The 13,176-nt window shown below is 43.1% G+C and overlaps 1 protein-coding gene across 3 annotated transcripts in view; it reads left to right on the plus strand.

The window, feature by feature from the left end:
• Positions 1–13,176, plus strand: part of LOC134354118 (receptor-type tyrosine-protein phosphatase H-like) — a 127,906-nt gene that overhangs the window by 59,820 nt on the left and 54,910 nt on the right. For 2 of the 3 annotated variants that reach the window (XM_063062900.1, XM_063062902.1), the window contains exons 7-11: positions 565–843; positions 2,893–3,171; positions 5,586–5,864; positions 7,534–7,812; positions 9,862–10,140. In XM_063062900.1, coding sequence (XP_062918970.1) covers positions 565–843; positions 2,893–3,171; positions 5,586–5,864; positions 7,534–7,812; positions 9,862–10,140 — 1,395 coding nt within the window. The remainder of the gene's footprint in view (positions 1–564; positions 844–2,892; positions 3,172–5,585; positions 5,865–7,533; positions 7,813–9,861; positions 10,141–13,176) is intronic. The other variant, XM_063062901.1, reaches the window with a different exon arrangement.

Here is a 13,176-nt window from a genome sequence, read left to right on the forward strand (position 1 = left end):
CCCTTCCTTCTCAGACCTGAGGAAAGGTCTTGGCCTGAAATGTCAACTGCTTATTCCTCTCCATTGATGCTGCCTGACCTGCTGAGTTCCTCCAGCATTTTGTGTGTGTTGCTCTGGATTTCCAGCATATGCAGATTTCTCTTGTTACTAATTGTGGTGGTCTGTGTTTGAACAGTACGGAGTGATGAGAAATGCTTAGATTTTGAGAAATGGAGTTTGGCTGAACTTCAGCAAGCAGAGTATTAGAACACTTTGCAACTTACTTGCACATTTGACAACAGAAATTTAATTTTATTTTTGAGAATGAAATGAAGAATATTGGGGAAGGTGGATTAAGTTTTAGAATGGCGATCTCTTAGTTTAACATCCACTAATATTAATGCAGATTTTAATCAAGTTTATCCTTGATGATGTCAGATATTTCTGCCTGACTGTGAGATCACCACCTATCCATACACAGAGCCAAAGAATAGCACTCACCTTGAAAAGATCACAATATCCCACAGCAATCATGATGAGGATGTCTCACACTAATTAACCATCCCTTGTCTTTTCTCCTAACAGATCCATCATCAGTCACTGGACTGTCTGTGGTAAACAGGACCACAAATTCATTGACAATTCAATGGACAAAGCCAACTGATAGAAGAGCCTCTGACTATACCTACAAAATTACAGTCACTAATGTGATGAATAATGACAAGTGGATCAACAACACAAAAAAAGGCGAGACAAATTTCACAGTGACAGACCTGCATCCTGGAGACCAATACAAACTATCGGTGGAGTCAGTAACTCCAGAGGGCACACTGAGCTCTCCTGAGAATGTGACAGACACCACAAGTAAGTAATTCTATAAAAGTCAGTACCTGCTCCAGTGTCTCAATGACAAGATACAGGATGAGCCCATGGCAGTTTAGGAAATGCACTGACATGGACTGAAGATTGGCTGTCTGAGGGATGGCAAAGTGTGGAAATAAAGGGGGCCTCTTCTGAATGGCTGCCGGTAACTAGTGGTGTTCTGCAGGAGTTGGTGTTGGGTCCATTAGCTCTCGTGTTCTACATTAATGCAAATAATCGAATTGGGACCAACAAGATAGGAAAAGGTGAGACAACGTTCATAGTGAGAGACCTGGGTCTTGGGGAACAGTACAATCTATCAGTGCAGTCGGTAACTCTGGAGGACACACTGAGCTCTCCTGAGAATGTGACAAACAGCACAAGTAAGTAATTATGTAAGGGTCAATACCTGCTCCACTGTCTTAGTCAACAACAGTTCAAAAATTTTTATGTTTTTAATATCCTTATTGTGTTCGTTATCTTATGATTTTTTATGCTGTGTTGGATCCAGAGTAACAACTATTTAATTCTCCTTACTCTTTTGTAGAGTTACAAGGCAGCCACTTCTTCTTGTTGTTCCTTTCCGCCCCTTGTGGTGGATTGGGTAACAACCTCGCCATTTCTTTAGCATTTTTGTCTGTTTTTCACAAGACTGGGTTGTTAGTTTGATACTCAACCCAGCACAGATGGGAAATGTGCAAAGGAGATGGCTGGATTTGAGCCTGGGACCATTCGTCTCAAGACTGTTTCGGATGTCACTATCCCACTGGCCGGTGATACAAGATAGTCACAGTTCGTAATAATATGTATTGCCTGAGGTACAGGTGGTGGCGAGCAGAGGGCATCAGGTTCACCCAGCTCAGAAAAGAGTCTCAGATCTCAGCTCTTCACTACATGAATTTGGCTGTTTGAGTGATGGTTCAGTACACTATGCATCCTTCTTAGATGCTGTATGGGCTATAGCTGCATTTCCTTTTTCTTCAATTTTGTTTAAATACCAAAAAGAACTAGAGGTACGAAAAGATGAAAACTAATTGTGGGGACCACTTTAACTGCCACAAACTGAACTTCCCGGTGGCCAAAAATTTTAATTGCCATTGACTTTCAAGTTCTGACATGTCAGTCCATGCCCATGCCCTCCTCTTGTGCCATGATGAGGCCTCCCTTCGCATGGAGGAGCAAACGTTATATTCCGTCTGGGTAGCCTCTAACCTGGAGGCATGAATATTGATTTCTCCTTCCCGTAGAAAAACTACCCACTCCCATTACCCTCTTCCTCTATTCCCCACTCTGACCTTGCCATTACCCTCACCTACCTATCACTTCCCCCTAAGTCCCTAATACTTTCTCTTTCTCCCATGGTCCACTCTCATCTCCCTTCAGATTCCTCTCTTCTCCAATCCCTTACCTTTCCCATCCACCTGGCATCACCTATCACCTTCTAGCCAGCTCCTTCTCCTTCCCTAAATTTCTTTTCCAGCATTTTCCCCCTTCCTTCTCAGACCTGAGGAAAGGTCTTGGCCTGAAATGTCAACTGCTTATTCCTCTCCATTGATGCTGCCTGACCTGCTGAGTTCCTCCAGCATTTTGTGTGTGTTGCTCTGGATTTCCAGCATATGCAGATTTCTCTTGTTACTAATTGTGGTGGTCTGTGTTTGAACAGTACGGAGTGATGAGAAATGCTTAGATTTTGAGAAATGGAGTTTGGCTGAACTTCAGCAAGCAGAGTATTAGAACACTTTGCAACTTACTTGCACATTTGACAACAGAAATTTAATTTTATTTTTGAGAATGAAATGAAGAATATTGGGGAAGGTGGATTAAGTTTTAGAATGGCGATCTCTTAGTTTAACATCCACTAATATTAATGCAGATTTTAATCAAGTTTATCCTTGATGATGTCAGATATTTCTGCCTGACTGTGAGATCACCGCCTATCCATACACAGAGCCAAAGAATAGCACTCACCTTGAAAAGATCACAATATCCCACAGCAATCATGATGAGGATGTCTCACACTAATTAACCATCCCTTGTCTTTTCTCCTAACAGATCCATCATCAGTCACTGGACTGTCTGTGGTAAACAGGACCACAAATTCATTGACAATTCAATGGACAAAGCCAACTGATAGAAGAGCCTCTGACTATACCTACAAAATTACAGTCACTAATGTGATGAATAATGACAAGTGGATCAACAACACAAAAAAAGGCGAGACAAATTTCACAGTGACAGACCTGCATCCTGGAGACCAATACAAACTATCGGTGGAGTCAGTAACTCCAGAGGACACACTGAGCTCTCCTGAGAATGTGACAGACACCACAAGTAAGTAATTATGTAAGGGTCAATACCTGCTCCACTGTCTTAGTCAACAACAGTTCAAAAATTTTTATGTTTTTAATATCCTTATTGTGTTCGTTATCTTATGATTTTTTATGCTGTGTTGGATCCAGAGTAACAACTATTTAATTCTCCTTACTCTTTTGTAGAGTTACAAGGCAGCCACTTCTTCTTGTTGTTCCTTTCCGCCCCTTGTGGTGGATTGGGTAACAACCTCGCCATTTCTTTAGCATTTTTGTCTGTTTTTCACAAGACTGGGTTGTTAGTTTGATACTCAACCCAGCACAGATGGGAAATGTGCAAAGGAGATGGCTGGATTTGAGCCTGGGACCATTCGTCTCAAGACTGTTTCGGATGTCACTATCCCACTGGCCGGTGATACAAGATAGTCACAGTTCGTAATAATATGTATTGCCTGAGGTACAGGTGGTGGTGAGCAGAGGGCATCAGGTTCACCCAGCTCAGAAAAGAGTCTCAGATCTCAGCTCTTCACTACATGAATTTGGCTGTTTGAGTGATGGTTCAGTACACTATGCATCCATCTCAGCTGCTGGATGGACTAAAGCTTCATTTCCTTTATCTTTAATTTTGTTTAAATACAAAAAGAACTAGAGGTACGAAAAGATAAAATTTAAGATGAGGGCCCCTTTATCTGCCACAAACCGGCTCTGACATGTCAGTCCATGCCCTCCTCTTGTGCCAAGGTGAAGCATCAGGGTGGAAGAGCAACACCATCCATTCCGTCTGGGTAGCCTCCAGACTAATGTCATGAATGTCCATTTCTCCTTCTGGCAGAAAAACTCTTCCCCGCCAACCTTCCTCCTCTATACCCTGTTCTGATCTTTCACCTCTTCTCATCTACCTATCACTTGCCCCTAGGTCCCCAACACCTTCCGTTTCTCCCACGGTCCACTCTCCTCTCCTGTCAGAACCTTTCTTCTCCAGTCCCTTACCTTTCCCATCCACCTGGCTTCATCTATCACCTTTCAGTGAGACTCCTACCCCTGCCCTGACTTTTTTGTCTGGCATTTGCCCCTTCAGTCTCAGTACTGAAGAAGGTTCTTGGCCTGAAACGTCGAATGTTTACTCGTCTCTACATATGCTGCCTGACCTGCTGAGTTCCTCCAGCATTTTGTGTGTGATGCTCTAGATTTCCCGTATCTGCAGATTTCTGCTGTTACTCATTGTGGTGGTCTGATTGAACAACACGGTGTGATGTGTAACGTTTAGATTTGGAGAAATGAAGTTTGGCTGAACTTCAATAAGCAGAATATTAGAACAATTTGTAACTTACTTGCACATCTGGCAACAGAAATTTCATTTATGAGAACAAAATTAAAGATATTGGGAAAAGAGGATTAAGTCAAAGAATGCCGAACATTTCGTTTAACATCCACTAATATTAATGCAGATTTTAATCAAGTTTATGCCAGATGATAATCTTTTTAATATTAAAAGGAACTATTAAAAGTAGTGCGAAAAGAAGAAATGGATTTAGCTGGGCTAAGACTGAGCTGCACACTGTGAAAATTAATGCCACTCTTTTGAAGAATGAAGTTTGGCTCAACTTCAACAAACAGGGTGTTGCAACAACTTGCAAGACCCTTGCACAATTTGCAACAGATATTCGAATTCACGTTGGGAATTAATGGAATGAAGGATATTGCGGTATTGGGAATATTGAGATAACAACTTGATAGCATGAATATTCAATTTCATCTTCTGGGAAAAGAATTTCTCTCTACCTCCTATCTTCTTCTATCCTCACTCTGGCCTCTCACCACTTCTCATTTGCCTATCACCTCCCCCGGAACCTCTTCTCCTTCCTCCCTTTCTCCTATAGTCCATTCACCTCACGTGTCAGATTCCTTCTTCTCCAGAACGTTACCTTTCCAAACCATCTGGCTTCAACTATCACTTTCTAGCTATCATGCTTCTCCTCTCCCCCACCTTTTTATTCTGGCATCTTCCTCCTTCATTTCTAGTCCTGAAGAAGGGACTTGGTTCAAACTGTCAACTGCTTATTCATTTACATAGGTGCTGCCTGACTTGCTGAGTTCCTCCAGCATTTTACATGTGTTGTTATTGGGATAGGTGTGTTAGGTCATTGAATAACCATCTCTTAGTTTAAAATCCTCTGATATTCTCAGTCTCCAGTATTCGCCAATAGTGCAGAAGTCTCACAGTATACACTCTCCCATGGGAGAGACTCCAGGTAATTTTTAATTATATCTATGCCAGATGATGTCAGATATTTCTGTCTGACTGTGAGGCCAATGCTTATCCATACACAGAGCCAAAGAATAGCACTCACCTTGAAAAGGTCTCACTATCCAAGAGCAATCAGGATGGAGGATGTCTCGCACTAATTAACCATCCCTTGTCTTTTCTCTTGACAGATCCATCACCAGTCACTGGACTTGATGCAGTAGACAGGACAACAAATTCGTTAACAATTAATTGGACAGAGCCAAATGATACAAGAGCTGTTAACTATACCTACAAGATTACAGTCAGAAATGTGATGCATAATGTCAGTTCGATCAACTACACAAAAAAAGGCCAGACAGCTTTCACAGTGACAGACCTGCATCCTGGAGACCAATACAAACTATCGGTGGAGTCAGTAACTCCAGAGGACACACTGAGCTCTCCTGAGAATGTGACAAACACCACAAGTAAGTAATTATGTAAGGGTCAATACCTGCTCCACTGTCTTAGTCAACAACAGTTCAAAAATTTTTATGTTTTTAATATCCTTATTGTGTTCGTTATCTTATGATTTTTTATGCTGTGTTGGATCCAGAGTAACAACTATTTAATTCTCCTTACTCTTTTGTAGAGTTACAAGGCAGCCACTTCTTCTTGTTGTTCCTTTCCGCCCCTTGTGGTGGATTGGGTAACAACCTCGCCATTTCTTTAGCATTTTTGTCTGTTTTTCACAAGACTGGGTTGTTAGTTTGATACTCAACCCAGCACAGATGGGAAATGTGCAAAGGAGATGGCTGGATTTGAGCCTGGGACCATTCGTCTCAAGACTGTTTCGGATGTCACTATCCCACTGGCCGGTGATACAAGATAGTCACAGTTCGTAATAATATGTATTGCCTGAGGTACAGGTGGTGGCGAGCAGAGGGCATCAGGTTCACCCAGCTCAGAAAAGAGTCTCAGATCTCAGCTCTTCACTACATGAATTTGGCTGTTTGAGTGATGGTTCAGTACACTATGCATCCTTCTTAGATGCTGTATGGGCTATAGCTGCATTTCCTTTTTCTTCAATTTTGTTTAAATACCAAAAAGAACTAGAGGTACGAAAAGATGAAAACTAATTGTGGGGACCACTTTAACTGCCACAAACTGAACTTCCCGGTGGCCAAAAATTTTAATTGCCATTGACTTTCAAGTTCTGACATGTCAGTCCATGCCCATGCCCTCCTCTTGTGCCATGATGAGGCCTCCCTTCGCATGGAGGAGCAAACGTTATATTCCGTCTGGGTAGCCTCTAACCTGGAGGCATGAATATTGATTTCTCCTTCCCGTAGAAAAACTACCCACCCCCATTACCCTCTTCCTCTATTCCCCACTCTGACCTTGCCATTACCCTCACCTACCTATCACTTCCCCCTAAGTCCCTAATACTTTCTCTTTCTCCCATGGTCCACTCTCATCTCCCTTCAGATTCCTCTCTTCTCCAATCCCTTACCTTTCCCATCCACCTGGCATCACCTATCACCTTCTAGCCAGCTCCTTCTCCTTCCCTAAATTTCTTTTCCGGCATTTTCCCCCTTCCTTCTCAGACCTGAGGAAAGGTCTTGGCCTGAAATGTCAACTGCTTATTCCTCTCCATTGATGCTGCCTGACCTGCTGAGTTCCTCCAGCATTTTGTGTGTGTTGCTCTGGATTTCCAGCATATGCAGATTTCTCTTGTTACTAATTGTGGTGGTCTGTGTTTGAACAGTACGGAGTGATGAGAAATGCTTAGATTTTGAGAAATGGAGTTTGGCTGAACTTCAGCAAGCAGAGTATTAGAACACTTTGCAACTTACTTGCACATTTGACAACAGAAATTTAATTTTATTTTTGAGAATGAAATGAAGAATATTGGGGAAGGTGGATTAAGTTTTAGAATGGCGATCTCTTAGTTTAACATCCACTAATATTAATGCAGATTTTAATCAAGTTTATCCTTGATGATGTCAGATATTTCTGCCTGACTGTGAGATCACCGCCTATCCATACACAGAGCCAAAGAATAGCACTCACCTTGAAAAGATCACAATATCCCACAGCAATCATGATGAGGATGTCTCACACTAATTAACCATCCCTTGTCTTTTCTCCTAACAGATCCATCATCAGTCACTGGACTGTCTGTGGTAAACAGGACCACAAATTCATTGACAATTCAATGGACAAAGCCAACTGATAGAAGAGCCTCTGACTATACCTACAAAATTACAGTCACTAATGTGATGAATAATGACAAGTGGATCAACAACACAAAAAAAGGCGAGACAAATTTCACAGTGACAGACCTGCATCCTGGAGACCAATACAAACTATCGGTGGAGTCAGTAACTCCAGAGGGCACACTGAGCTCTCCTGAGAATGTGACAGACACCACAAGTAAGTAATTCTATAAAAGTCAGTACCTGCTCCAGTGTCTCAATGACAAGATACAGGATGAGCCCATGGCAGTTTAGGAAATGCACTGACATGGACTGAAGATTGGCTGTCTGAGGGATGGCAAAGTGTGGAAATAAAGGGGGCCTCTTCTGAATGGCTGCTGGTAACTAGTGGTGTTCTGCAGGAGTTGGTGTTGGGTCCATTAGCTCTCGTGTTCTACATTAATGCAAATAATCGAATTGGGACCAACAAGATAGGAAAAGGTGAGACAACGTTCATAGTGAGAGACCTGGGTCTTGGGGAACAGTACAATCTATCAGTGCAGTCGGTAACTCTGGAGGACACACTGAGCTCTCCTGAGAATGTGACAAACACCACAAGTAAGTAATTATGTAAGGGTCAATACCTGCTCCACTGTCTTAGTCAACAACAGTTCAAAAATTTTTATGTTTTTAATATCCTTATTGTGTTCGTTATCTTATGATTTTTTATGCTGTGTTGGATCCAGAGTAACAACTATTTAATTCTCCTTACTCTTTTGTAGAGTTACAAGGCAGCCACTTCTTCTTGTTGTTCCTTTCCGCCCCTTGTGGTGGATTGGGTAACAACCTCGCCATTTCTTTAGCATTTTTGTCTGTTTTTCACAAGACTGGGTTGTTAGTTTGATACTCAACCCAGCACAGATGGGAAATGTGCAAAGGAGATGGCTGGATTTGAGCCTGGGACCATTCGTCTCAAGACTGTTTCGGATGTCACTATCCCACTGGCCGGTGATACAAGATAGTCACAGTTCGTAATAATATGTATTGCCTGAGGTACAGGTGGTGGCGAGCAGAGGGCATCAGGTTCACCCAGCTCAGAAAAGAGTCTCAGATCTCAGCTCTTCACTACATGAATTTGGCTGTTTGAGTGATGGTTCAGTACACTATGCATCCTTCTTAGATGCTGTATGGGCTATAGCTGCATTTCCTTTTTCTTCAATTTTGTTTAAATACCAAAAAGAACTAGAGGTACGAAAAGATGAAAACTAATTGTGGGGACCACTTTAACTGCCACAAACTGAACTTCCCGGTGGCCAAAAATTTTAATTGCCATTGACTTTCAAGTTCTGACATGTCAGTCCATGCCCATGCCCTCCTCTTGTGCCATGATGAGGCCTCCCTTCGCATGGAGGAGCAAACGTTATATTCCGTCTGGGTAGCCTCTAACCTGGAGGCATGAATATTGATTTCTCCTTCCCGTAGAAAAACTACCCACCCCCATTACCCTCTTCCTCTATTCCCCACTCTGACCTTGCCATTACCCTCACCTACCTATCACTTCCCCCTAAGTCCCTAATACTTTCTCTTTCTCCCATGGTCCACTCTCATCTCCCTTCAGATTCCTCTCTTCTCCAATCCCTTACCTTTCCCATCCACCTGGCATCACCTATCACCTTCTAGCCAGCTCCTTCTCCTTCCCTAAATTTCTTTTCCAGCATTTTCCCCCTTCCTTCTCAGACCTGAGGAAAGGTCTTGGCCTGAAATGTCAACTGCTTATTCCTCTCCATTGATGCTGCCTGACCTGCTGAGTTCCTCCAGCATTTTGTGTGTGTTGCTCTGGATTTCCAGCATATGCAGATTTCTCTTGTTACTAATTGTGGTGGTCTGTGTTTGAACAGTACGGAGTGATGAGAAATGCTTAGATTTTGAGAAATGGAGTTTGGCTGAACTTCAGCAAGCAGAGTATTAGAACACTTTGCAACTTACTTGCACATTTGACAACAGAAATTTAATTTTATTTTTGAGAATGAAATGAAGAATATTGGGGAAGGTGGATTAAGTTTTAGAATGGCGATCTCTTAGTTTAACATCCACTAATATTAATGCAGATTTTAATCAAGTTTATCCTTGATGATGTCAGATATTTCTGCCTGACTGTGAGATCACCGCCTATCCATACACAGAGCCAAAGAATAGCACTCACCTTGAAAAGATCACAATATCCCACAGCAATCATGATGAGGATGTCTCACACTAATTAACCATCCCTTGTCTTTTCTCCTAACAGATCCATCATCAGTCACTGGACTGTCTGTGGTAAACAGGACCACAAATTCATTGACAATTCAATGGACAAAGCCAACTGATAGAAGAGCCTCTGACTATACCTACAAAATTACAGTCACTAATGTGATGAATAATGACAAGTGGATCAACAACACAAAAAAAGGCGAGACAAATTTCACAGTGACAGACCTGCATCCTGGAGACCAATACAAACTATCGGTGGAGTCAGTAACTCCAGAGGGCACACTGAGCTCTCCTGAGAATGTGACAGACACCACAAGTAAGTAATTCTATAAAAGTCAGTACCTGCTCCAGTGTCTCAATGACAAGATACAGGATGAGCCCATGGCAGTTTAGGAAATGCACTGACATGGACTGAAGATTGGCTGTCTGAGGGATGGCAAAGTGTGGAAATAAAGGGGGCCTCTTCTGAATGGCTGCCGGTAACTAGTGGTGTTCTGCAGGAGTTGGTGTTGGGTCCATTAGCTCTCGTGTTCTACATTAATGCAAATAATCGAATTGGGACCAACAAGATAGGAAAAGGTGAGACAACGTTCATAGTGAGAGACCTGGGTCTTGGGGAACAGTACAATCTATCAGTGCAGTCGGTAACTCTGGAGGACACACTGAGCTCTCCTGAGGAGGTGACAAACACCACAAGTAAGTAATTCTACAGGAGTTAGTGCCTCGGAACCTGATCCCACATCTGAACCAGTCAGTACTGGAGCAAACCTTACCATTTAATATCACCGGCATAGGTCATGAAATTTGTTGTTATGCAGCAGCAGTACATTGCAATAAATAAAAATATAAATTACAATTTTATATATATTTTTTGATCTGAAGAATACACTTTACAATGCTCTGAACACTACATGAGTGACATAAACTGGGGTCACTGGGTATATATCTACAGTATTGTGCATAAGTCTCAGGTACATATACGAGGGGTGATTGATACCTTCGTGGCCTAAGGTAGAAGGAGTTAATTTTAGAAACCCTAGCACATTTATTTTTCAATATAGTCCTCTCCTACATGTACACACTTAGTCCAGCGGTCGTGGAGCATACGGATCCCTTCTTTGCGGAAGTCGGCGTCTTTGACCTCCAGAAAGTGGTCCACAGCAGCGATGACGTCATCATCAGTGTCAAAATGGCGACCACTGAGTGCCTTCGTCATCCTGGGGATCAGGTAGTAGTCCGAGGGTGCCAAATCAGGTGAACGGGCGGGTGTTCGACGAGTTTGAATCGGCATTCCTGGATGGCAGCCATCGTCACTGTGGACTTGTGGGCTGGAGCGTTGTCCTGGTGGAAGAGCACTCCTCTTGTCAGCTTCCCACGCCAAATGTTCTTGATTTTCTCCCGTAGTTGTCTCAAGAGATCAGCATAGTAGGCCCCTGTAATAGTGTGACCCTTTTCCAGGTAGTCCACCAGCAGCACTCCCTTTGCATCCCAGAAGACGGAGGCCATCACCTTGCCTGCGGACGTCACTGACTTGGCTTTCTTGGGAGCCGGAGGTCCTGGGTGTTTCCACTGTTTCTATTGTTCTTTCGTCTCTGGTTGGAAGCGGTGGATCCAAGTCTCATCCATGGTTACAAGTTGCTGGAGGAATCTCTCGGGATCTGCCTCAAAAATGGCTAGATTGTCCCTTGACATGTTGTGCTGAATCCGCTTCTCATCAGGCCCAAGGAGTTTCGGGACCCAGCGAGCTGACACCTTGGTCATTTTGGAGTTCGTTGTAGATAACTGCATGGACACATTCCTGGGAGATACCCAACTCTGTGGCAATTTACCGCTGTGTTATTCATCGATCTGTCAAGATCATGTCATGGATCTTGTCAATGGTCTGTGTGGTGATGGTGACAGATCTTCCAGGATGGGGGTCGTCTTCCAGGCTCTCTCTGCCATGTTTGAATTCAGCAGCCCACTTCTTCACCATGCGGTAAGAAGGGGCACCCTCCCCTCGTGTTACCACCCTGTCCTCAAGGATCTCCTTGGGTGATAAGCCCTTGAGACCCAGGTAGCAGATGACTGTATGAAGGCCGATGTTGTCCATTTTCTCAGACAGTGCTTACTTGCAACTTTCAATTATCTGAAACAGAAATACCATAAAAGTTATTAACTTCAAAATTTCTGCATAATCACTCAAAGCGTTGAATTGCAAGTGCGTGTAACGAGAGCTTCTTCTTCTACCTTGGATCACGAACGTATCAATCACCCCTCGTATATAGTTAGGATACCTAGAAGTTTTGCATAGTACTGTAGTAATTTTATGTATTGCACTGTATTGCTGCCGCAAAAAAAAACACATTTCGTGACATATTTAAGTGATGATAAATCTGATTCTTATATGGGTCCCTATTATGCGCTGAGAGTGGAGAGGGGGCAGGAAGAGGGGAATCATGGATGGGAAAAGTGGAAGGGAGAGGGGAGGGAGTGGGGAGCACCAGCGAGGCATTCTGTAATGATCAATAAACCAATTGAATGGAATTGAATGACCTTGCCTGGTGTCTCAGTGCTGGGTTTGCCTGCACCCATGCCATTCCCCTGCCCCAGAACTCCTTCTCTGCCACCTGTCCTACATCCCTCCATCACCACTCCCAACATCATTTACAAACTCACTCTCTGCTTCACATTGACAAATACAATACTGTGCAAAGGTCTTAGGCACCCTAGTTATATATACGTACCTAAGTCTTTTCCACAGTACTTTCTATATCAACTAAATTAAATAAGTAATGCAAAAATAAAGGAAAGAAAAATACTGAGGTAGTATTGATGGGTTCAACGTCCATTCAGAAATCTGATGGCGGAGGGGAAGAAACTGTTCCTGAAACGTTAAGTATGTGTCTTCAGGCTCCTGTACCTCCTTCCTGATGGTAGCAATGAGAAGAGGGCATGTTCTGGGTGATGGGGTCCTTGATGATAAATGTTGTCTTTTTGAGGCATCGCTCCCTGAAGATGTCCTGGATACTAGGGAGGCTAGTGCCCGTGATACAGCAGACTAAGTTTACAACTCTCTGCTGCTTACTTCAATCCTGTGTAGTAGCGACCCCTCCCCGGCCCCCAAACCAGATGGTGATGCAGCCAGTCAGAATGCTTTCCACAGCACACCTCCAGAAATTTTCAAGTGTTTTAAGTGACAAACCAAATCTCCTCAAACTCCTAATGAAATATAGCCACTGCCTTGCCTTTTTTATAGCTGCATCGATACGTTGGGACCAGGTTAATTCCTCAGGGATATTAGCACCCAGCGACTTGAAATTGCTCACTCTCTCCAAATCTGATCCCTCTATGAGGATTGGTTTGTGTTCCC

The sequence above is a fragment of the Mobula hypostoma genome, chromosome 11 (assembly GCF_963921235.1).
Source record: "Mobula hypostoma chromosome 11, sMobHyp1.1, whole genome shotgun sequence".
Classification (NCBI taxonomy): domain Eukaryota; kingdom Metazoa; phylum Chordata; class Chondrichthyes; order Myliobatiformes; family Myliobatidae; genus Mobula; species Mobula hypostoma.